Genomic DNA, 22,887 nt, shown 5'->3' with positions numbered 1-22,887 from the left:
AGGACAGCCTAGCAGTGCGGGATACATCTGAAGAGTTGCCAAAAGGGCAGCCGAGCGCTGCCAAGGTGCCGAGCGGTGCCGAGCGGTGCCGAGGACCGGCAAGGATTCCCGAGCGGTGCCGAGGACAGGCAAGGATTCCCGAGCGGTGCCGAGGACCGGCAAGGATTCCCGAGCGGCGCCGAGGACCGGCAAGGATTCCCGAGCGGCGCCGAGGACCGGCAAGGATTCCCGAGCGGCGCCGAGGACCGGCAAGGATTCCCGAGCGGCGCCGAGGACCAGCAAGGACTGCCGAGCGCCGCCGAGCCTCGCAGAGCGGACTAGGGTACAGCGGTGCACGCCCGCGCCATGGTGGAGCGGCCGGCCGAGCCGGGCACGAGCGGCGCCCCGGAGCTGGAGCTGCTGAAGCGGCGCGCGGCCGAGAGCATCGACGAGGCGGCCGAGCGCCTGGGCGCGCTGAGCCGCGCCATCTGGAGCGCCCCGGAGCTTGCCTACGAGGAGCACGGCGCGCACCGCGAGCTGACCGGCTTCTTCGAGCGCGAGCCCCCGGCCGCCTCGTGGACCGTGCAGCCGCACTTCGGGCTTCCCACCGCCTTCCGTGCTGAGTGGGCGCCGCCGGAGGCCGCGGCGGGGCCCCGCGAGCTGCAGCTGGCCTTCCTGTGCGAGTACGACGCGCTGCCCGCCCTGGGCCACGCCTGCGGCCACAACCTCATCGCCGAGGTCGGGGCGGCCGCCGCGCTGGGCCTGCGGGCCGCGCTGGAGAGCATCGCTGCGCCGCCGCCGGTCAAGGTGAGCCTCGCCCGGCCAGGGCGGGGAGTGTCGGTGCCGCGGCGCGGACCCGGCGGGGAGTGCCAGAGCAGTTAGTTTTTGGTGGCAGACGGCTGCAGTTTGCCGACTGGGTTGTGGATCTCTGGAGGAAGTTAAATTCTGTAGACTCAAAGAAAAAGGGGGGGGGGGGAGGATTTTGATTTGAGTAATTGGTATTTGTATAGTAAATTTCAGTCTTTAGAACTACCAGACGAACAAACTTTCTACAGGAGTAGAGATAACGGAGAAGCGAATAAACATTTACTGCGTGTTCGGATTCATTAAAAGTGTTGATTTTTTACTTCAGAATGTCAGCAGGCGTCGCGGTTCTTTAAACAGGAGAATATTGTGCGTGTCTGTCTTAAGCAGGTCTGATCTTGTGTTTACTCTTTCAGATGGTATGCCTAGTTCTGTGAACCAAGAATCAACCCTCTGTCACTGAGCCCGGCTCCCCTCTCAGTGGCAGGAATCTTCTACAGCAGTTCATCTCTTGTGGCCTTTCCCCTTTAGCTACTACCTTCTCTTTTATGCCTCTGCTTTTTTTGTTTTGTTTAGGGATGAGGGGTGAAACCCCGGACAGACTTAGAAAAATTCTCATCAGTTGGTGAGAGCTCATTAGACACAGAGGAAGGAGGAGCTCCGCGGCCAGGCATGATAGGGCATGGTAGTACATGCAAGGCCGATCTCTGTAAGTTCGAGGTTAGTCTGGTCAGCATTAAGAGCTCCAGGACAGTCAAGATTATAGAAAGGGACCCTGTGTCAAACCGCCCCCTCTCCCCCACTCCAAGCACATCAATTTTAAATGCTTTATAAATTTAAAAATAAAGCCAGACTTTGCGAACTATACCAACTTATAATTCCAAGTGGTGGTTCTCAGCAAAATTCCTCCCTTGCCAGAAAATGCAATTTAAGTGCAAAGACTTATATTTGGCAGGCAAAGCCTTTTTCTCAACCCCAGCTTGTTTCATTGTATTTTTATACACGACCCTGAGAGTATGTGAATTTTATGCAGTTAATTTGTCTTTGCTTTTTAAAAAAATTGCTTGAAGAAGTTAAGCTTAAATATCAAAGTAAAATGTTTGTTCTGTAAAGTTCTCTTTTGTTTGATTAGGTGTTTGGTGGCCCATTAAGTCTTCTGGGTTGAACTGGTGGAATCGAATTAGTAAGTTTGTGTCACAGTTGTCGGTTTCTAACCATGACGATAAGATTAATGACTTGAGACTTTTTAAGCAGTGTGTCAGTAAGGAATCAGTTCCAACCGGAAGAGTAGGACAGCTCTCTAAGGTAACTGCAGCCCAGAAGACTTGCTCTGTAACCTGGGAAGCCTGAAGCCTCTCTGAAGTGATTCAGGCCACTCACCCACCTCACAGGGTTGTTGTGAGGGTAAGAGACAGGCCACTTGCAAGGTTCTCACCAGGAAATCCCCTCGCTAACTATATACCTATTATGCACATAATGCTAGCAGGCTCAGCTATGAAGAGACCTGAACAGATAAGTCCTAGCAAATGTTGAAGAACGAAGTACATAGAATTCTAATTTTTTTTATCTTTGTTATCATAGCTAAGTTTAAATTAAGTTATAAATTTGAGGTAACTTTCCAAGAGCATTCCTAGCATGCATTTATATTAGTTTACTGTAACAATACAGATTAAAATGTGTGATTCTGCACCGTTTATTTCTATTGACAGTATAAGTGTCAGACTGTAACTTCTCTTCAGGGTTTAAGGACTTAAGTATGCATTTTGAATGCAGGTGCACTAAAATCTGTTTAATGTTTTCCTGCTAGGAATCTCTTTGTGGTGCTAACATATGTAGTTCCTTGTAGGTAATTGTCCTGGGAACCCCTGCAGAAGAAGATGGCGGTGGCAAAATTGATTTAATTGAGGCAGGTGCTTTTAAGAACCTCGATATTGTTTTCATGGCTCATCCATCTCAGGAGGATGCCGCCTATCTACCAGATGTGGCCGAGCATGAGTAAGTCATCACGCTTGTTTGTTTTGTTTTGTTTTCTTGTTTTTTTAAGATTTTATTTATTATGTATACAGTGTTTCACCTACTTGTAGGCCTGCATGCCAGAAGAGGGCACCAGATCTCATTATAGATGGTTTTGAGCCACCATATGGTTGCTGGGAATTGAACTCAGGACCGTTGGAAGAACAGACAGTGCTCTTAACCTCTGAGCCATCTCTCCAACCCCTGAGGATAGTTTCTTAGTGGACGACAGACTGAAGAGCTTGGGCAAAAAAGCTACGGCAGGGAGACGGTGTAGTGGGTAGAAAGGCCCTTGTCACACACGCCTGGTGACCTGAGTTATTTCCCTAGGACCCACATCGAAGTGGAGAGAGCAAGCGGGCCGTGGTGGTGCATGCCTGCAATGCCAGCAGAGGCAGGCGGATCTCTATGAGTTCGAGGCCAGCCTGGTCTACACAGTGAGTCTAGGACAGCTAGGACTACACAGAGAAACCCTGTCTAAAAACAAAAACAAAAGAGTGAAGAGAACTAAGTTGTCCTTTGATGGCCACAGGTGTCCCATGGCGTGCACCTTCCCCGTCACACACACACACAGTAGTTTAAACAGGAAAAGGAAAGTAAGCCAGACACTAAACCTCCGCAGTTACACATTGAGAGAGTAGAATAAACCTCTCATCTCATTGCTGGATGCTAAGACAACCCCAGTCTTGAGTTTGAGGCCAGCGTGTTCTGCACTGGAAGGACCCTGTGAGCTGACTGAGAGCGCTGTGATGTTTTACACCGAGTAGCTTCTGGCAAGCCTCTTCTGGTCACAACCTGTTACTCTAGTCACAGTTGAACTGTTCCAGGATGGTCTGAACAGGGAGAGCAAGCGTTGCTGTTCTCTTTTGAACTTAGCCTGGTTTCCGGAAGCCATCTGTCCTTCGGTGAGGAATTGTCTTTATAAGGGGTGGCTGTGTTAGCCTGGGAAGACAGCACTTCATGCTGTTTTTAACTTGGGCCTGTGGAGCTGAAGGAGGTTCTGCCATGAGCCACTGTGAATTTTAACCTCAAACGACAGACTGTGAGAGTAGTTGTGGTATGGTTAGTGGGATGGTCCCACAGAGCCACTGCTGGGCTGTGTTGGCTAGTTTCTGTAGAAGTGGGCAGGGATGCTGGGCGGGACCATGGCTCCATCCCTGCAGTGGGACTGTGCTCAGGAATTTCACCTCTCCGAGCCCCACCCGATCTCATTTTCAGAGGGTAGACACTGTGATTGCTGTGGTGTCTTCATCCTCATCAACTTGGAACTGGTACTGTGAGAGTAGAAATGACTCGCTTTGTATGGGGGGCAGATAGAGTTTTATCTGTGTACTTCTGGAAAATGCTAGAGACTACAAATCTTGCCCAGTACTTCTGACTGGAGGAGGCCTGCACACTGTAGGCCCATTTCCCAGAATACTAGGATTAGATTTAGGCTACACTGACTAGATCACCCACTTGCCTGCACAAACCCTACCCCCTCAGCTAAGGTCTGGTATATAGCCCCGGCTTTCTGGAGCTCACTCTGTAGCTGAGGTTGTCTGGAACTACTGATCCTCTGGCCTCTCCCACCCCAGCACTGGGCTCGCAGGTGTGCCTCTCCATGCCTTGTTTGTGCAGGCAATGAGTAAGCCTAGGACATTACACACGCTAGATAAACACTGTGCCGTCTAAGCTCTGTCTTCAGCCCAGCTTTGTAGTGCTTTCTTTATTTGGGGTGTTGAGGCCTCAACCTCCCTTCCAGCCTCCCAACTTTAGGTAGGAGAAAGGTTAGTGGGGGAGAGGGGGCCCCTTTACTTCTCCTGGCTGTTTTGGGTCAGTTGGGTTCTTTTGGGCTATACCCGTCTCTGCCAACAGCACCAGCACACAGTCTCCTCCAAGCTGCTGCTCCCTCCTTCTCTCTGTCTGCCCCAAACTGCAATACTGCCGTCTCTCATCTCTTCAAACTGCTACTTGCCACACACCCAACACTGCTGGCCACACTCTGTGCCCTAGACCACACCCTTCTCTGTGCTGCAGGAGGCAGACAGACACCAGCTGGCAAAAGCCACGCCCCTCAGTTAACAAGTGTGGACAGGCTAAAGCTCAAACTGAAACCCCACACTTGGATTAGAACAAAAGCATATTTATACAACACAACTGAGTTTACAAAGAAATCAAAACTTCCATTATACAGCTTTGCTTTTTGTTTGTTTGTTTGTTTTGTTTTTTAATTTAGGTAGTTTGATGCAGCCCAGGCTAGCCTCAGATTTCCTATGTAGCCGAGGATGATCCTGTTGCATCCCCCGTACTGGGATTACAGGCATACACCATTACACCTGGTCATATGGGGTGTTAGAGATTGAGCCCAGGGCTGCATACACGCTACATCTCTGCTCTACCCCGACACACGCACACGCGCACACACACACACTCTCAATATGCCGTCTAGGTTGGCCTAGAGTTTGTAAAGATCTACCTGCTCCAGTCTCCTGAGAGCTAGGCATTTATTATTATTAAAGGCATTTATTTATCTTAGCCTGTATGTATATGATGGGGGGGCCATGTGTGCCTTGGTACACGTGTTGCACTCAGAGGACACTGGTGGAATTGGTTCTGCTTGTACCTTTATATGGGCTCCAAGGATCAAACTCAGGTGTCAGACTTGTTTAGCGAATAATCTACCTGTTGGGCTGCCGCATCATCCCAACCCCCTTTTAACTTAACAGTCTGCCTTAAAAAGTAATTATATATGTACTAAACCAACTGCTATTTTAAACAAAAGCAGGCCTTTTGAACTTAAAATACTACTATTGATATAATGAATCCATTAATATTTCTGTTTTTACTGTTTTTTTTAAACCATGGATTTAAGCTTTGTGTTTAATATAGTCTAAGAAGTTGACAACCTTTTACAGTTGAATTTTATTTATCAGTTTATTTATGTAGTTTGTGTGTGTGTACACATGCATGAGTGTGTTCCACAGTGTAAGTGTGGTAGCCAGAGAGCATCTTGTGGGGTTGGACGTCTCTTTCCACTTATGAGTCCCAGGGATCAATCTTAGGTTGTCAGGCTTGGAGCCAAGTCCAGCCCTTGACAACTGTTTATGTAGTACAATAATAATTCATAAAATTTAAAAATATTACAGATATTAACTGTTTTGTAACATTAATAGGAATTTGGTCAGAAGTAGCTGAAGTACCAGGATACTTTAAAAAGTTGTGATAGTTTAATTTTCAAATAGCATCCTAATGTATTTCAATACCACCTTTTTTTCTCTTTCCTTGACCTTCCCTCTCTTTGCTGTTGGTTTTCCTCAGACAGGGTCTCACTATGTAGCCTTAGCTGGCCTTAGCCTCGAACTCAGAGATCTGCCTGCCTCTGCTTTCCGAATGCCAGGATTTTAAAAAGTGAGCCACCACTCCCAGCAGACCATTTGAAGACAAGCTTGCCTGAGTTCTTGCAGCTTTTGTTACAGAACTGTCCCAGAACTGTTGTCTGAAGGATGTAGAAATGTTTGTGCTCCAGCACCTAATGCGGCATTGCATGTTTGCTTGAGCTGAGTTGTTGGGCAGTCCCCTTTCTCTTTGTGTTTGGAGTTTTTCCTCCCTCCCTCCCTCCCTCCCTCCCTCCCTCCCTCCCTCCCTCCCTCCCTTCCTTCTCCCATCACTCTAGAAATGGAACTCCCAGCCTTCCACAGGATGAGCAGGCCCTCCCACTGAGCCACATTTGAGTTCCCACATCTGCATGCTTCTGCAGATGCTTTTCACATAGAAATTCCAGTGCTCAGAGGTCCCAGAGGCGGCTCTGTAGTTAAGACCGGGCACTGCTCCTCCAGAGAACTTGTTTGTCCTGTAACTCCAGCTTCGGCATTCTGATTTGCTCTGCTGGCCTCCTCAGGCATTGCACTCACGTGTGCAAACTCACGTGTACACACACACACACACACACACACACTGTAGTTCACACCCTTACCCTTCTCAGCTCCATATTCACACGCACATTCTCATACACAGACACATAGGAACACACACAGCTAATTAGATTGTCTTATTTTGTGATACTGGAGAAAGTAGTTTCCAGTGATTTCTTTTATTTCCTAGTGTGACTGTGAAATACTATGGAAAAGCGTCGCATGCTGCTGCTTACCCGTGGGAGGGAGTGAACGCCTTAGACGCTGCAGTCCTCGCCTACAACAACCTCTCTGCATTCAGACAGCAGATGAAACCAACCTGGAGAGCTCATGGTATTCGTGCCAAGTATTTGTATAGTAAATGGTTCCTATTATATTTCAGTGCAGTAAAATCTTTTTTAAAATTATATTTTATTAATGTATTCATATTACATCTCAATTGTTATCCCATCCCTGTATCCTCCCATTCCTCCCTCCCATTTTCCCCTTACTCCCCTCCCCTATGACTGAATGAGGGTGTCCTCCTCCCCCTGTGTATGTTCAGGCTATCAAGTCTCTTCTTGGTAGCCTGCTATCCTTCCTCTGAGTGCCACCAGGCCTCCCTGTCCAGGGGACGTGGTCAAATACGGGGCACCAGAGTTCGTGTGAAAGTCAGTCCTCACTCTCCACTCAACTGTAGAGAATGTCTTGTCCATTGGCTAGATCTGGCTAGGGGTTCGAAATTCGGTGCAGTAAAATCTTAAAATTGGGGTTTGGAAGCCAGGCAGTGGTAATATACACCTTTAATCCCAACGTTTGGGAGGCAGAGATAGGTGGATCTCTGTGAGTTCAAGGCCAGCCTGGTCGACAGAGTGAGAGTCCCAGGACAGCCAGGGCTACACAGAGGAACCCTGTCTCAAAAAACCAAAAAGAAAAGAAACAGGTGGGGGTCGGGGTGGGGATGTGGTTCAGTTAGTGGAATGCTCGCCCAGGATGCACTGTGCATCACTTCATAAAACCTGACATGTGTCACACACCTGTAATTCCAGTACAGAATCAGAAGTTCATGGTCATCCTCAGCCAGGTGTAAATACAAAGGCAACCTGGCATAAATGAGATTCTTTCTCAAAAAAACAAAAAAACAAAACAGAACAGTGGTGCTAGGCAAGTGCTCTGTTGTTGAGCATTACCCTCAGCCCAAACTATAATTCCTTCATGTTAAGTAGATCCCTTAGAATAAAGTACATATGGATGATTTTCCCTTATTAGCTTGGAAATAGCACTTCTCTGTGGAAATGTTGTACAGCATGTCAAAATCTTTGTTTATTTCCCTTTTTATACTGGATGCAAAGCTTTTCTTTAAACAAATAATCAAATGTAACTTCAGTAATTTGATTCTTTTTATAGGTATAATAAAAAATGGTGGTGTAAAACCCAATATCATCCCCTCTTACTCGGAATTAATCTATTACTTCCGTGCCCCCTCAATGAAGGAGCTTCAAGTTCTGACCAAAAAGGCCGAAGATTCCTTCAGAGCTGCAGCTTTGGCCACAGGCTGCACAGTAAGAGCTTCGCAGGGTTGTGTGGGGGCTGTGGCTGCTCGTGTCGCCCGCAGCAAAGCCGACCTCAGGTCTTTGTTCATGTGACAGTTTGGCTTGTGTGTGGGTGGTGCTGGGCATCTGGCTCGGGGCCTTGCTCTCACTGGTGATATCGCGAATCCACAAAGTGAGTTGGTGACATATTTAATGTGAAATCCTCCGGAGAATGTTTACTGTGAAAGCATTTAATTCTTGCATACTACTTCAGTGTCTACAATAAAGAATGCTACAGGCCGCCTTACTTAGACAGAGGCTAGAGAGCTTAGCATATGCTATGCTAGTATCCCTGCCTTTTCCTGTCTCTTTGCATAGTTCCCATAAAGGGCATTTTAGGACATCTGTGTATCTCTTTGGCAAAGGTGTCATATAAATATGTGTATGGCTTGCTGGAGTGGAAGTTAAGATAGACTCAGAACAAAGGAGGTTCTGCTGACTAGAACTGTGAAGTCAGAAACATTTCAGTATCAGCCGCATGGGCTGTGACATGGGATGGTCTTCTTAGAGACACTTTTGTCTCCTGGCCATTCGAAACATAGTGTCTCTGGGGCTCTGTTTCTCCCTGGAAAAGTTGGGGCAATGCTGTGGTTTCCCCATGTTTCTTGTAGAGACAAATGCAGTAGCATCTGTAGAGAGGCCCCAGCCTGGCCTTGTGTTCTGCCCTTGGTCGAGTGGTTGTTGACATGGTAGTAGTGTCCCAGCAGTCCTCATAATGTGTACTTTTTGTCTTAAGAGTAGAGTGGACAGTGTTGGGAAGAACAGAGCAGTTAAGAAAAATTTGGGGTAGGGCTGTAGCTTGGCAAACGCAAGACTCTGGATTCAACTCCTGGTTGGTGGGGCGGGAGGAGAGTGTTTCCTGGAATACTGCAGGCCTGATTGAGCTTTGAAGGCTAGTCAAACTTCTAGACACATGAGCAATAGCGAGATCTCAGGCAGGTGTCAGAAAGACGATGTATAAATGCTCGTCTTGTGTTTTGAGTAGATAAATGCTTGTGCAGGAGTAAGGACATGTCCCCCTTTGGCCATTTGCAAAGAAGTTCATTGTACAGCTGTAAATCTCCCACAACCCAATGACTAGACACTTATTTCCTCATAATTAAATAATTTAAATATTTATAAGTTAGTTACATGAACTGTAATTAGCTAATATTTCAGTGTATTCCCTAAGCAAGGCTTAGGGGCTGGAGAGATGGTCCAGTCAGCAAAACACTTTTTTTTTTTTCAGGCTGAAGACCTGAGTTTGTTGTCCAGAACCACTTTTAAAAGGCAGGTGTGATAGAGGACACATGAAATCCCAGCTCTGGGGAGGCAGATTTCAGTGCCTCACTAGCCAGCCAGCCTAGGTCTCTTGGTGAGCCCCAGGCAAACGGAGAGAGAGGCCCTATCTCAAAACCCAGAGAAATGTCACCTGAGCTTGTTCTCTTATCTTCCACATGCATGTCTGTATACACGAACGAAGGTAGAGTTTATTGTTGGATTTAAATCTATGAGAGACCTTTCACTAATTTATATTTTGGCTGATTTATAAGATATGGTCGCCATTATTCCTACCTTAGATGTTGCCAAGAATAGAAGAAATTGATCTCTTCAGTTTGATGATTAGCTTTTGTTCATTGAAAACAAACACTGTTAGGTGCACTTGCATAGTCACATAGAGGCTGCTTCTGTGTCTTCCTGTACTTGCATTGGTATGCAAGGCCATCACACCTGCCTCACTGAAGTGTCTGTTGTCTCTGAGGATCCCATTCAAACAAGGCTGAGATGTCAGGGGCAATTCTATGCACAGTGTGTTGACTTGTATAGATGTGTTTTGTGTTTTCCTTTTGGATACTGAAGTCTACAGCAGTGTCTATCAGAATGATTTGCGGCCATCTGCATCAGAATTCCTTGGAGGTTCAGGTTTTAAAAAGGAAGTTTCTGGACAATCCTATACTCTTTTTAGATGACTGAATCGATACTTGCTGGCTAGGATAGTGTTTAGTGACACTTTGGTGTGAGGCTTGTGTAACAGAGCAAATGGGGCATTAGGAACTATATCTCACTTTATAATGCACTTTTTTTTTTTAATTAAGAGATTTTTATAAGAGTCTATATCTAGGATGGAAAGTGCCTGTCCTGAAACCTTTTCCTTTTAGAAACCATCACTGTTTTAGACTTGATGAATTTGAGTTTTTTAATCTCAAGCTCTATTTTGTAATTTTTTATTAGGTAGAAATTGAAAGTGACGCACATGATTATTACAATGTTATTCCCAATAAGACACTGTGCAGTGCGTATATGGAGAACGGGAAGAAGCTGGGAATAGAATTCATTTCAGAAGATGCAGTGTTGAATCGCCCTTCAGGTAACTAAGCTGTCGTAGACTGAGCTGTTTGAGTAAGAGAAATGCCAACTTAGAGTCTAAAGAGGTAAGGAGGACTGCTGGGCAGGGTCTTGGCGTAGCCCACACTGGCCTCCAACTGCACGTGGAGCTGACACTGACCTTACGCTTGCCACTTCTGCCTCTGCTTCTCACATGCAGCGACTGTAAATCCATGCCACCGTACCTGGGACAAGGAGGGGTGCGGGAAATAGAGGCAAGTCTGGAAATTTCTGATCAAAACTCGCTTATTGAAAATCCTCACAGAGCTTTTATGGGGTTACTGGGGCAAGGGCATTTGCGTAAGCGAGGTTGCTATGGATACCTAACTGTAAAATGCCCCAGCAGTTGTCTACCTTCACAGCTGTTCTAACCACAGAAGAAGGGAAAATTCCAGAAAGAGGGAAGTTGTAAACGGTCTGGTTAGCCGAGCTGTTCGGAGCCCCCTCCCTAGGAGATGGTTGGCACAAGGACTGTGGTGGGAAGCTGCAGAGTTAGAGGGGAAGTGAATGCTGGCTTCGGCAGTACCTAAACCAAAGGTGCAAAGAAGCAGGCCAACGTGGGCTCTGCAGATCCTGAGGCTTTCCGTGGATTTAAGGAAAACTCAGGAATTCTGAGTAAAATCAGTGCAATATATGTACACCTATCCTTCCATGTTCACACCCACTCATATACGTACACTCAAACATACATATTTTGAGACAAGGTCTTGTGTAACCCAGGCTTCTTTGAATTTGTTGTGTAGCTGAGGGTGGCCTTGAACTGATCATTCCTGCCTCCACCTCATGAGTGTTGGTTTACGCGGCGCTGGGGTCTAGACCCAGGGCTTCTTGTGTGCTCTTGGCAAGCTCTCTTCCAAGCCCATGTCAGGGACTACATTAATGTCAGTATTCTGGCTGTGGCGGAGGGTTGTAGTAAGATGTCACCATTGGGGGATGTAGGGTAGGGGACATACAGACTCTGCCAGCTTCCAAGTAAAAGAACCAATGGATGATGTCACTGAGTCTCAGTCAGCTGGCGTTCCCAGTGAAGATTTCTCTTCACAGCTGAGCTTCCTGTGGCCAAACTTGTAGATTCCTTCCTCCTGTGGTTTTTATATGTGGGACAAACAATAGCACCATCTCTTGGAAATGATTGACTTCTAGCTGCGTTCAAGGATACAGTATACTTACTGTCACAGAGTTAGGGGAGTCAGAACATCCTCAGGCAAGGACACTTGGGTCTGAAATGGGGTAGGGGCAGCCATGCTTCCAGAGCCAGCTTCTCAGCTCAGTCAACACAAGACAATCCCCAATATACTGCACACCACAAGTATGTATAATCAGAAACCCTGTATTTTAGAGTACCCCAAATCCTAACCTCCCTCCACCTTTGCCTCATAACTTGTAGCTATGAGACCTTTAATGTCTGTAAGACCTGGTTTCTTCCTGAGTAAAGTGAGAACTGTTCAAATATAAGTGAGAAACTTGGGGGTAGTGCCCACAACTATAATCCCAGGACTCGGGAAGTTGAGACAGGATTACAGGTTCAAGGTTGTCCTGTGCAACCTATCAAGACCCTGTCTTATCACCTAGCCAACCTCAAAGAAGATGATGAGCATCAAAGAGCCTCCTTATGGACATGGCTTCAAAGGTGGCAAAATAAGCCACTGGGCAAAATGTCCCCGTTCCTGCCACAAACAGAATCTGCCTAAAAATGGGCAACTTAGATGCAGGCAGAGTCGACCGCTGCACTCTGCCAAGTCAGGGTAAGCGAGTCCTCAATAGTTCCTGCCCTGTGAACAAGTCTGGCAGAGATATTAGGCCAGAAAGCTGAAGATGAGGCGCCAACGTTATACAGTGTATTGGATGACTGGTCAGGCAGTAAACTGTCTTAAGTCAATTTGTACAATTTGGAAGCTGCTAACCCATGCTGCTGGTTCACTCAGGAATTTGTTTTATTTCTTCTCAAGTCACTGAGGGGAATTGAAGACAAGATAGTATAGTTTTACAACCAAGCTTAGTTGGTTAGGGGACAAAATTGTTTTAGATCAAGATAAAGAAGTTAAGCAATTAGAGTTGAGATAGGATAGATATTGAATCTCATTTGGAAATTTAGACCCAACAAGACAGGAAAGACACTTACTTCAAACGAGACGAATGCAGATGGTCAAGTCACTATGAATGTAACATGTATAGCACTCATTATTCTCATGATTGTCACATGGTTTCCCCCTGCTGTATGTAGTTTGTTTAATACATGTGTAGTAAGATAAAAGTATTTAAAAAAAAAAAAAAGACCCTGTCTTAACAAACAAAAGGACACTTGTAAAGTTTAAAAATGTAAATGAGAATGTATATGAAGTTCTTAGTTTTAAACAGAGTAATTCCTGTTCCTGTTGGCTGCATGTTTTGATTTCCTTTTCTTACATTTACGCTTGTGTAGTTTAACACCCTGGCACAGTGTTTAACCTATCAGAAAGCATTCAGCAAATAACCATTGAATTAGCACAAAGCTTTGCTTTTGTTATGATTCATTCAACAATGGTAGCCTCTGCCTTGTGATAATCTCATGTGTGGCAATTTAAAAATACTATTTCTTGACTAATGGTGAGAGACATTAGCCAAATAACCCAACAAGAAATAAGCTAGAATTGAAAAGTGATACTGTTTCTGTGTACACTGTGAGAGCCTCCACTACTGGCCGGACCAGGGAAGTGAGACAAGGCTTGCTCAGAGTGGATGACAGGGGAACAGCAGGGCTGGGAATGTGCTTCAGCTGGTAGAGTAGTTGCCTAGCATGCATGAAGCCCTGCGTTCCACCTCAGCATGTGCTAGGGAGAGAGGCAGGAGGATCAGAGAAGGTCATCACATACTAAGTTCAAGGCCATCCAGGGCCACACAATACTTTGTCTCAAAAAATAAAGAAAAATGTAAAAAAAAAAAAAAAAAAAAAAAAAAAAGATCAGTGTCTCCAGAAGTCCTGTGGTATGGCAGACATGGATGCCAAGCTGCTGTTGGAGAGGGGTAATGGAACGGTTGTCATGGCATCGGGTTAGAAAGGTGAGTGGTGTTGCACTATGTTAAGATTGCAAAATGCTGACAAAGGGAGTAGGGTCTGTTGGGCAAACTGGGAGGCTGTTCCTAATCGGCCCAGGCGAAGACAGGTTTAGTGATGATGAAAACAGGAGTCTAGCTTTTTGAGAGGTGGTGTTAGCAGGTGGCGTGCCCCAGAACAGGGTGACAGTGAGTTTGGTTCTAGCTGTGTTGAGTGTGATCTGCTTTAGACATCTGAGAAAGAACTGTCGGGTGGGCAGTAAGGTGTATAAGCAAGAGGGTTGAGGGGAACCAAGCCTGCATTCTGAATTGCTAATCTGAAGCAGTTATAGAGAAAAGTCTAATGGCATGGTGTGAACGGAGGAAAGCACTGGCACCAGGTCTCAGGAAACCACTCTCTCACAGTCTGTAGCCCTGAGACAGGAGGAGTCATCACAGCTCACAGTGGGGTACTAGTGTGGCTAGCTTTGTGGCTGGGCAAGGACAGGTCTGCAGACCCCTTTGTGAGAGCAGCGTGGCCGTGTGGAGGTGGGAGTGAGCGTGAGCAGCAGCAGACAGCTCTCCCAGAAGCTAAGCTCACCCTGAGAGCCCTGACTGAGCACAGGATTCTAGTTATAACTTCATCTTTCGGAATATTTAACCAACACCCTGTTCTTCCTTCTTGTGGTCCAAGGCTCTACTGATTTTGGAAATGTCAGTTTTGTGGTTCCTGGGATTCATCCATACTTTTATATTGGGACTGATGCCTTGAATCACACGGAGCAGTACACGGAAGCTGCAGGTGAGCACAAGCCGCGCATAGTCAGGGTTCTCGCCCTCTTCCTACGAGGCGCTGCTCTTGAGCCTGCTGTTCTCCAGCGTCCCTTCACAAGACACTGCTCTGCTCAGAAGCTGGACTGCGGTGTAGATGGTGAGAGGTGGCCTCAGGAACTAACTAGTGCCCTTCAACATATGTAGAGGTGTTTTGTTTTGTTTTGTTTTCTTTACTTTTTAGGATCACAAGACGCTCAGGTGTACACTTTGCGAACAGCTAAGGCTCTGGCAATGACTGCACTGGACGTCATCTTTAAGCCTGAGTTGTTGGAAGCAATCAGAGAGGAGTTTAAATCAAAACTTCAAGAAGAACAGCTTTTACATACACCAGCATAGAAGAAAGACTTAAGGACCGCTCAGGAAACATTGGTTGGTTGATTGGTTGGTTTTACCTCTAACTTCTTCTTCTTTTTTTTTTTTTTTTTTTTTAATGAAGGAGAGCAAGCGTGTTTTTCAGTTGTGGTAAGTGAGGACAGCATATAGTGTCTAGTCCTGATGGCGCCTGTGATCCTTGAGGCCGTGGTGTGTGATGCCATCTATCAAGCTGGGTGGTACATGATTCTGTGACATGGCAATGCTTTGTAAATGTATCTGTTGTGTAGTGTTACAAGTCCCTCAGGCTTTAGAACTCTGTGGTTCAGAGTACTGCATGTCTTCTCATCAGTTTAAATTCAGGGGAGTTTGTTTTAAGTCTAACTGTATCTGTTTTAGTCTCAAGAAAAGTTTACAATAAACATATCTCTGTGGGGCACACCTAGAATCCCCAATACAATGAATTAGCTTTACTTTTGACGCTTTTAAAAAACAGAGTACGTTCTTTATTTACATGTAGTTACTCCAAGAAGTGGCATAGGAGCAGTAGACAATAATGGGGAAATGACAAAAAGGCAAGGCTGGCCTTTTCCAATGTTGTAGGGTGTTGTGTGGTAGCCCAGGGTTTTACAGGAGTTGGCAGAAGAGTGCTGTGTGCTCTGTTCTCCATCGCCCTGCCCTGGTTCCCACTACCCAGCAGCTCAGAAGCCTCCCTGAGCCCCGTGCTGGCCAAGGAGTAACAGGAGTTTGAGGCCTTGGAAAGGAGGCTTTGCAGCCTCCTGCCCTTTCTCTGAGCTTTCTCCTTCTTAGCTCACCTTCTGCCTCTTTGTCACCAGAGCATTTGTAGAATTACAAAACAGAGTTCTCATAATGAGAAAGCCAGGATTTTACCCAGAAATCGGAAACATTTCTGTGCTTGTCAATAAGAATCACTGGCAACAATAATCCTGGAAATGAGAGGCACAGAGAGAGTCACAGAAAATCAACAATTTTTTTATGATTCTTAATTTAGTATGAATTTTTGGGGTGTGTGTGGCAGAGTTTAAGACAAGTTTTTCTTCTGCTCCCCTCCTCTCCCCTCTCCTAGTGCAGTCCTGTTGCCGCAGCCTCCCAAGTGCTGGGATTATAGGTGTGAACACAGCACACCTGCCATTTAGTGTTGCACATGATTAAAGAGTGAACAAGCTGGTAAAATCAAACCCATAGGCATTTGAGGAGGCATTCCAGAGATGGAAGTAGAAGGAGACAGTGAAGTGCCTTTGGCTTCTGTGGTGGAAGCAAGTCACTTTCTCTGAGTAAGGACCAGCTGTCACTAAGAAGGTGACCTGTGACCCTCCCTGCCTCTAATTCCTATTCAAGGTGTAGTTTAGAATTGTGAGAGAGTGGTGTAAATCTGAGAACTATTCTCTGCTAGACTCTGTCTCGATAGGAGCTGGCATTTGCTTGCCTACTTGCTTCTGTGTAGCCAGTATACTGAGCATAGCTTTTCATTTTTAGAGGTTCAAACAACAACAAAAACATCACCACTACAAAGCTTAAAGTATCTGGCACTTCACAAAAAAGCTTGCCAGCCCAGTCCATCAGCAGCTTCTGATTTCCATCCTCTCAGATATTCTAGGTAAAGCTTCAAGTTCCCTGTTGAAAACCCTTGAGTGTCTGGATGGGGACGCTCTGACAGAGAGATCTGGGCTTGTCGTCCCAAGATCGCCTTTGCCCTTCTGCTCCCTCACCTGCCTCATAAGCCCTCAGACTTCCTCTATGCACACCAGCCTTCCTGTCTCTTCCTTCACAGCACCCTCTGTCTGGGAATTCACAGCCCAGCTCATTGTGTTTGGTAGGCATTTTATATAAAGGGAGCATCAGTGAAAGCCCAGGCAGAAAATAAGACACGTTGGAGGTGTGGCTTGTATTCATGGAGTTAGTCTCCTATGAGTTTCTCACATCTACCGAGCAGGTTGCTTGCTGATTGCTTTGGCTTCAGTTCTTGCAGGGCTGGATTTTGAGCCCAGGCCTCTAGCACTGAGCTGCATCCACAGCCCAGGACGGGCCGTTGGACAACTTCCTAGGAGAGCTGTTGTCCCTGATACATCCCATCCTCTGCAAATCATCACAGCTGTTACTTACGTGTGTGTCCTATGTCTGATTTACTTTTTTTTTTTTTTTTTTTTTTTTTAAGTAAAATTAAGTTTTACTCATGTATAAACAAGTCTCTTTTAGGTAAGGAAGGGAAGGCTCTATTTTTTTTCTTTGTTTGTTTCTTCTTGGGGGCTGCTGTTGTTTTGTATAGGGCCTTGCTTGCTGTCCTGCCCAGACTGACCTCACACTGCCTAGCTTATCTGAGTAGCCCAGTGTTAGGGATGCGCCAGCGTGCACAGCGTTATCTCCTGGATCTCAAGAGATGACTGCTTGTTTTTAGAAAGCTGATGAGACTTAAATGTGGAGTGCTGTGTGTTGTTTTTGGACGATGCAACAATATTTTCTCCCAGGGTCAATTTGATGATACTTTTATCATTTAACCGAGTCTATAATTAAATGTGTTTTTGCACTATATTTTAGGTTGGTGTCTGTGTGGACTGTTTGAAACTTTACATAGCCAGCATAGTTGCTTGCTTTTGAGTAGGCTGCCTGCTTGCTTGGAATTGCTTAAGATCAGACGGCTTTCTCATGGCGCACAGTCACAGGGTAAGTTTTCATCTTGTGACTCCTCGAACAGAAAAGGGAGATTAGTGCCCCTGTTCTTCAATACACAGACCAGACCCGTCTCCTCACATGCTCAGGCTGCCTTGTGCAAAGTTAACATTTAAGATATTAAATCTTGACTCAGTTCTTGACGGTTGTCTGTCAGTGGGCCTGGTTGAGGTTTTGTTGTGTTTTTATCTTTCAGTGGTTTAGTCTTGCATCACTTACAACTCAGCTGTCACCTAGGGGCTGTCATAAGGACAATAGACCTTAGAATGAATAAACTACACTACCGGTTTAAGTGTCATTATAATCTGAAAATATATTCTCTCTACCAACTTAATTTTAAGGAAGCTTGAATATAGGACTGATACTGTGTGTGTGTGTGTGTGTGTGTGTGTGTGTGTGTGTGTGTGTGTGTGTGTGTGTGTGTATTATGAGAGAGGAGAGGGGTATGGAACCCATATAGAGCTATAAAATTCCTTTATGTTTCCCATGCACCTGCCATGTACACACAGCTTGCAAGAAATTGTGCTCAGTGTTTCAGAGTGTCTAAGATTTGACTAACCTCTCATAGGGCCAGTTGTGCAGTTTTCTCCCTGGTTCATGCCACTCAAAAGGGTGTGGAGCATTTTGGGTTTCAGGTTAAACCTGTACTATTAACTCTGTGTATTCTGTGAGTATGGCTAATATTTAGTTTGCCTCAATTTTTTTTTTTTACTTATTATTGGTCTTAAATTCTTATTGGATGAACTAACTACACAGGAAATGTTTCTTTTCTCAGCCACGTCTGTCTGTAGCATAAATGCTAAGGTATTTGAGGTAAAGTAGACATTGTATTTTTAATTTTAATTTATTGTAATTTATTCAGATTGCATCCTGAATATTATCTCCTCGCTTGCATCTCCCTGTTCCCACCTTCCCTCCCTCTTCCACCCCATTCCCCAGACATTGTGTGTTTTTATGAGGATGTATAAACATGGGTGTCCCACAGTCTCCCAAGATGCTGTGTGGTATAGTGTCATTGTTTTTCCTGTTGTTGTTTTTAAACTGTTCTAGTCTCAATATCAGAGTGGGTAAACCTTTGCAGAAAATTGCCTGCCAGACACAGGAGCAGAGTAAAACCAGGTCTCACACACAACTCCCTGTGGTTAGTGGCATGTTCTCCCAGGATTTAGTTCATATGAACCACCTGGGGCGGGGGGCACCTGAAGACTGTATTGGGAACTTGGGAGGAAGGGCTTCTAAAACATTTTGAATATGTGAGTCACTTCAGTCTGTTTAAACAGAAGAAATTTGATACCAGGTCCTCTTTAAAGGAATAGTTGCCTCACTTTATAACATTTTTGAAAGGAAAACAAACAAACAAAAACCCCTTTCTGATTTTGTGTGTGTGTGTGTGTTCTGTAATGCCTAACTATTTACCTGAAACAATCTTCTGAAATGTGCCCCACATCATCAGAGTAAATTGTAATGATGACTTTAGTCTTTGTGCCAGCTAGCATCTCTAATCATCTGGAGGATGAGATGGACTATTTGCTTACTACTTCACACCTTTTGTGGTCTAATGACAGAGTGTGGATGAGGTGTTTGGGTCTATAAGAGGTTAGTATTTTCAAATAAGCAATCCCTCTATCATGATTATTATAACTTTTGTAGTGTTTGAATATATACATATTAAAGTTTATAGAAAAATCTAAAATGTCTATGTGTTTTTCTAATAGCAGTTATTCTTAATGACATATATACATCAAAATAGAGATTTCGTAAAAGTAAAGCATAACCACCCAGATAAGAGGCTGTGCACTGTTTTCTGATTCATCAGGACTCAGGGGTTGGTTCCTTTCACTCCCATGCAAATGTTCTGTTTATAGAATATGAATTTTGACACTAAGTCTTTTGTTTAAAAGTGAATGTTTAGGTTGGACATAGTAACGCACACACCTTTACTCTCAACACTTGGGAGGCAGAGGCAGGTGGCTCTTTGAGTTCAAAGCCAGCCTGGTCTACATAGATAACTTCAACAGAAATCCAGGAAAACAAACAAACAGTAGAAGGAAATGAATATAACTGTTTAAAATTAAAGAAAATAAAAAAATTTTTAAATCCAAATTGAGGGAATTCTGAAAAATGAAAAATACAGAAATAGCTTCACCAACAGATGACTACAGGATATGGAAGAGGAATCTCAGGCCTTAAAGATACAATAGAAAAAATGAATTTATCAGTCAAAGAAAATGTTAATTCTAAAATCTCCTGACACAAAACATCCAGGAAACCTAGAACACTATGAAAGACCAAATCTGAGAATAATAGGAATAAAGTAAGGAAAATAATTTTAGCTCAAAGCTGCCCTTCCAAAAATGTTCAGCAGAGTCATAGAGGAAGATTTTCCTAACCTAAAGCAGGAGATTCCTATAAAGGTACAAGAAGCATACAGAACACAAAATAGATTGACCTAGAAAAGAAAGGCCCCCCCCCCACACAAAAAAATCAAAACACAAAATGTACAGAACAAAGACAGAATATTAAAAACTGCAAGAGGGAAGGAAGCAACGTATAAAGGCAGACTTATTATAATTACATCTGACTTCTCAATGGAGACACTAAGCTAGAAGGTCCTGGGCAGATATCCTGCAGGCTCTAAGAGTCCACAGATGTCAGCCTAGGCTACTACACTCAGCAAAACTTTCAATCACTATAGATGGAAAAAAATAAGAGATTCCATGACAAAGTCAAATTTAAACATCTATCTATAAATCTGCCACACAGAAGATGCTAGAAGTAAAACTCCAGCCTAAGGAGGTTAATGACAATCATGAAAACACAGGAAATAAATAATTTCAGACTAGCAAAACCAAATGAAGGAAAACACACACACACACACACACACACACACCCTACCACCACCACCACTAACAATAACAAAATAACAGGAATCAATAATCATTGGTCATTGATATCTCAATATTAATGATCTCAATTCCCCAATAAAAAGACTAACAGAATGGATGTGAAAATAGAATCCATCCTTCTGCTGCGTATAAGAAACATACCTTAGCATCAAGGATAGACACAACCTTAGGGTAAAGGATTGGAAAAAGATATTCCAAGCAAATGGACTTAAGAAGCAAGCTGGTGTGTCCATTTTAATATCTAACAAAATAGACTTAAGACCAAAACTAATCAAAAGAGACAGGGAAGGACACTACATACTCATTAAAGGGAAAAAAATCTGTCAAGATGACATTTCAGTGTTTAACATCTATGCCCCAAACACAAAGGGACTTTGTAAAAGAAACTATTACAGCTTAAATCACATATTGGCCCTCACACACTAATAGTGAGAGACTTCAGTACTGCACTCTGACCAATGGACAGGTCATCAAGACAAAAACTAAGAGAAATGCTAGAGCTAATAGATGTTATAAACAAAATGAACTTAACATATTACAGAACATTTCATTCAAACACAGAAAAATATACCTTCTTCTCTGTACCCCTGGAACTTTCTCCAAACTTGACCACATACTTGAACACAAAGCAAGTCTCAACAGATACAAGAAAATTGAAGATAACACACTGCATCCCGTCAGACCACCGTGGATTGAAGCTGAATATCATCAACAAAACAACATAAGCCCTACAAACTCATGGAAACTGAACAACTCTCTGCTGAGTAAAAAATGGTTCAAAACAAATAAATTGAAGACTTTATAGAATTCAAAGGAAATCAATATACAGCACATTCAAACATGACCCAGTGGAGGCAGTTCTAAGTGTTTACACTAAAAAAACAAAAACTGAAGAGATCTTGTACTAGCAACTTAACAAAAAGAAGTAATCACACCCAAGAGGAGTAGACTGCAAAAAATAATCAAACTGAGGTCTGAAATCAATTAAATAGAAATGAAGAGAACAAAGACTCAACGAAACAAAGACTTGATTCTTTGAGAAAATCAACAGAATATACAGACCTTTATCTAAACTAACTAAAAAGCAAAGAAAGAATATCCAAATTAGCAAAATCAGAAACAAAAAGAGGGGCATAACAACAGATACCAGGGAAATCTAGAGAATCATAACGCACTATAAAAGCTTGTACTCTACCAAATTGAAAATCTAAAAGAAACGGGTAATGCTCTCAATAGGTACCACTTACCAAAATTAAATCAAGATCAGTTAAACAGTTTAAACAGACCTATAAACCCCTAAAAAATGGAAGTAGTCATTAAAGATCTCCCAGGGGTGGGGTAGGGAAAGCCCAGGTATTTTTAATTCTACCAGACTTTCAAAGAAGAGCTACTACCAATATTTTTCAAATTAGTCTATAAGATGGAAACAGAACATTTCCCGATTCATTTTATGAGACCACAGATACCCTCCTCCTACCCAAGCTACATAAATACCCAACAAAGAAAGAGAATTACAGACCAATTTCCCTTATGAACATAGATGTAAAAATCTCAGTAAAATGCTTGCAAACCGAATCCAAAAACACATCAAAAAGATCATCCACAACAATGAAGTAGGCTTCATCCTAGAGATGCAGAGATGGTTCATTATACAAAAATCAATAAATTCAATCCACCATATAAACCAACTCAAAGAAAAAAACCCCACATGATCACCAGATGCAAGAAAGACCTTTGACAAAAGTCTTGGAGAGATTAAGGATACAAGGGATGTGATTAAAAGCAATTTACAGCAAGCCCATAGCCAACATCAACTTAAGTGGAGAGAAACTCCAATCAGTTTCACTAAGATCATGAACTCTGTCCATACACATTCGATATGGCACTTGAAGTCTTAGCTAGAGCAATAAGACAACTGAAAGAGATCAAGATTATACAGATTGGAAAGGAATAAGTCAAAGTATCTTTATTTGCAGATGGTATATATGACAGTAAACATATGTGACCCTAATAATTCCACCAAGGTACTCTTACAGCTAATAAACACTTTCAGCAAAATAGCTGGATATAAAATTTACTCATAAAAATCCTATATACAGATGGCAAACAAACTGAGAAAGAAACCAGGGAAACAACACATTTCACTATAGCATCAAATAATACAAAATATCTTGGGGTAACTATAGCCAACCAGGTGAAAGTCTTGTATGATTAAAAACTTGGAGTCTTTGAAGAAAGAAATTGAAGAAGATATCAGAAGATGGAAAAATTGTCCATGCTCATGGATTGATAGAATTAATACAGTAAAAATGGCCATCCTACCAAAAACGGTCTACGGATTCAATGCAATTTCCATCAAAATTCCAACAGAATTCTTCACAGACCTTGAAAGGACAATTCTCAACCTCATGTGGAAAAAAAAAAAAACAGAATAGCTAAAACAATCTTGAACAACAACAAACCTACTAGAGGTCTCATCATTCTTGATTTCAAGTTGTACTTTTTTATTTG

At 43.7% G+C, this 22,887-nt stretch overlaps 1 protein-coding gene across 1 annotated transcript; it reads left to right on the top strand.

Annotated features, from left to right (window-relative positions):
• Positions 1-345: 345 nt before the first annotated feature.
• Pm20d2 (peptidase M20 domain containing 2) lies at positions 346-14,841 on the top strand. The gene is made up of 7 exons (XM_051161302.1): positions 346-786; positions 2,630-2,778; positions 6,880-7,022; positions 8,076-8,230; positions 10,472-10,607; positions 14,331-14,438; positions 14,652-14,841. The coding sequence occupies exons 1-7, from the start codon at positions 346-348 to the stop codon at positions 14,804-14,806; spliced, it is 1,287 nt and encodes a 428-aa protein (XP_051017259.1). The 3' UTR covers positions 14,807-14,841.
• Positions 14,842-22,887: the final 8,046 nt, after the last annotated feature.

The sequence above is a fragment of the Acomys russatus genome, chromosome 2 (genome assembly GCF_903995435.1).
Source record: "Acomys russatus chromosome 2, mAcoRus1.1, whole genome shotgun sequence".
Lineage (NCBI taxonomy): Eukaryota > Metazoa > Chordata > Mammalia > Rodentia > Muridae > Acomys > Acomys russatus.
This window is presented reverse-complemented; position numbering and strand designations above follow the sequence as displayed.

Excerpts from the sequence above, each read along its gene's own strand:
- Pm20d2 (XM_051161302.1), top strand. The coding sequence starts at position 346 with ATGGTGGAGCGGCCGGCCGAGCCGGGCACGAGCGGCGCCCCGGAGCTG. Across the intron at positions 787-2,629 it reads CTGCGCCGCCGCCGGTCAAG|GTAATTGTCCTGGGAACCCC; the intron begins GTGAGCCTCGCC and ends AGTTCCTTGTAG. Across the intron at positions 14,439-14,651 it reads GCAGTACACGGAAGCTGCAG|GATCACAAGACGCTCAGGTG; the intron begins GTGAGCACAAGC and ends TTTACTTTTTAG.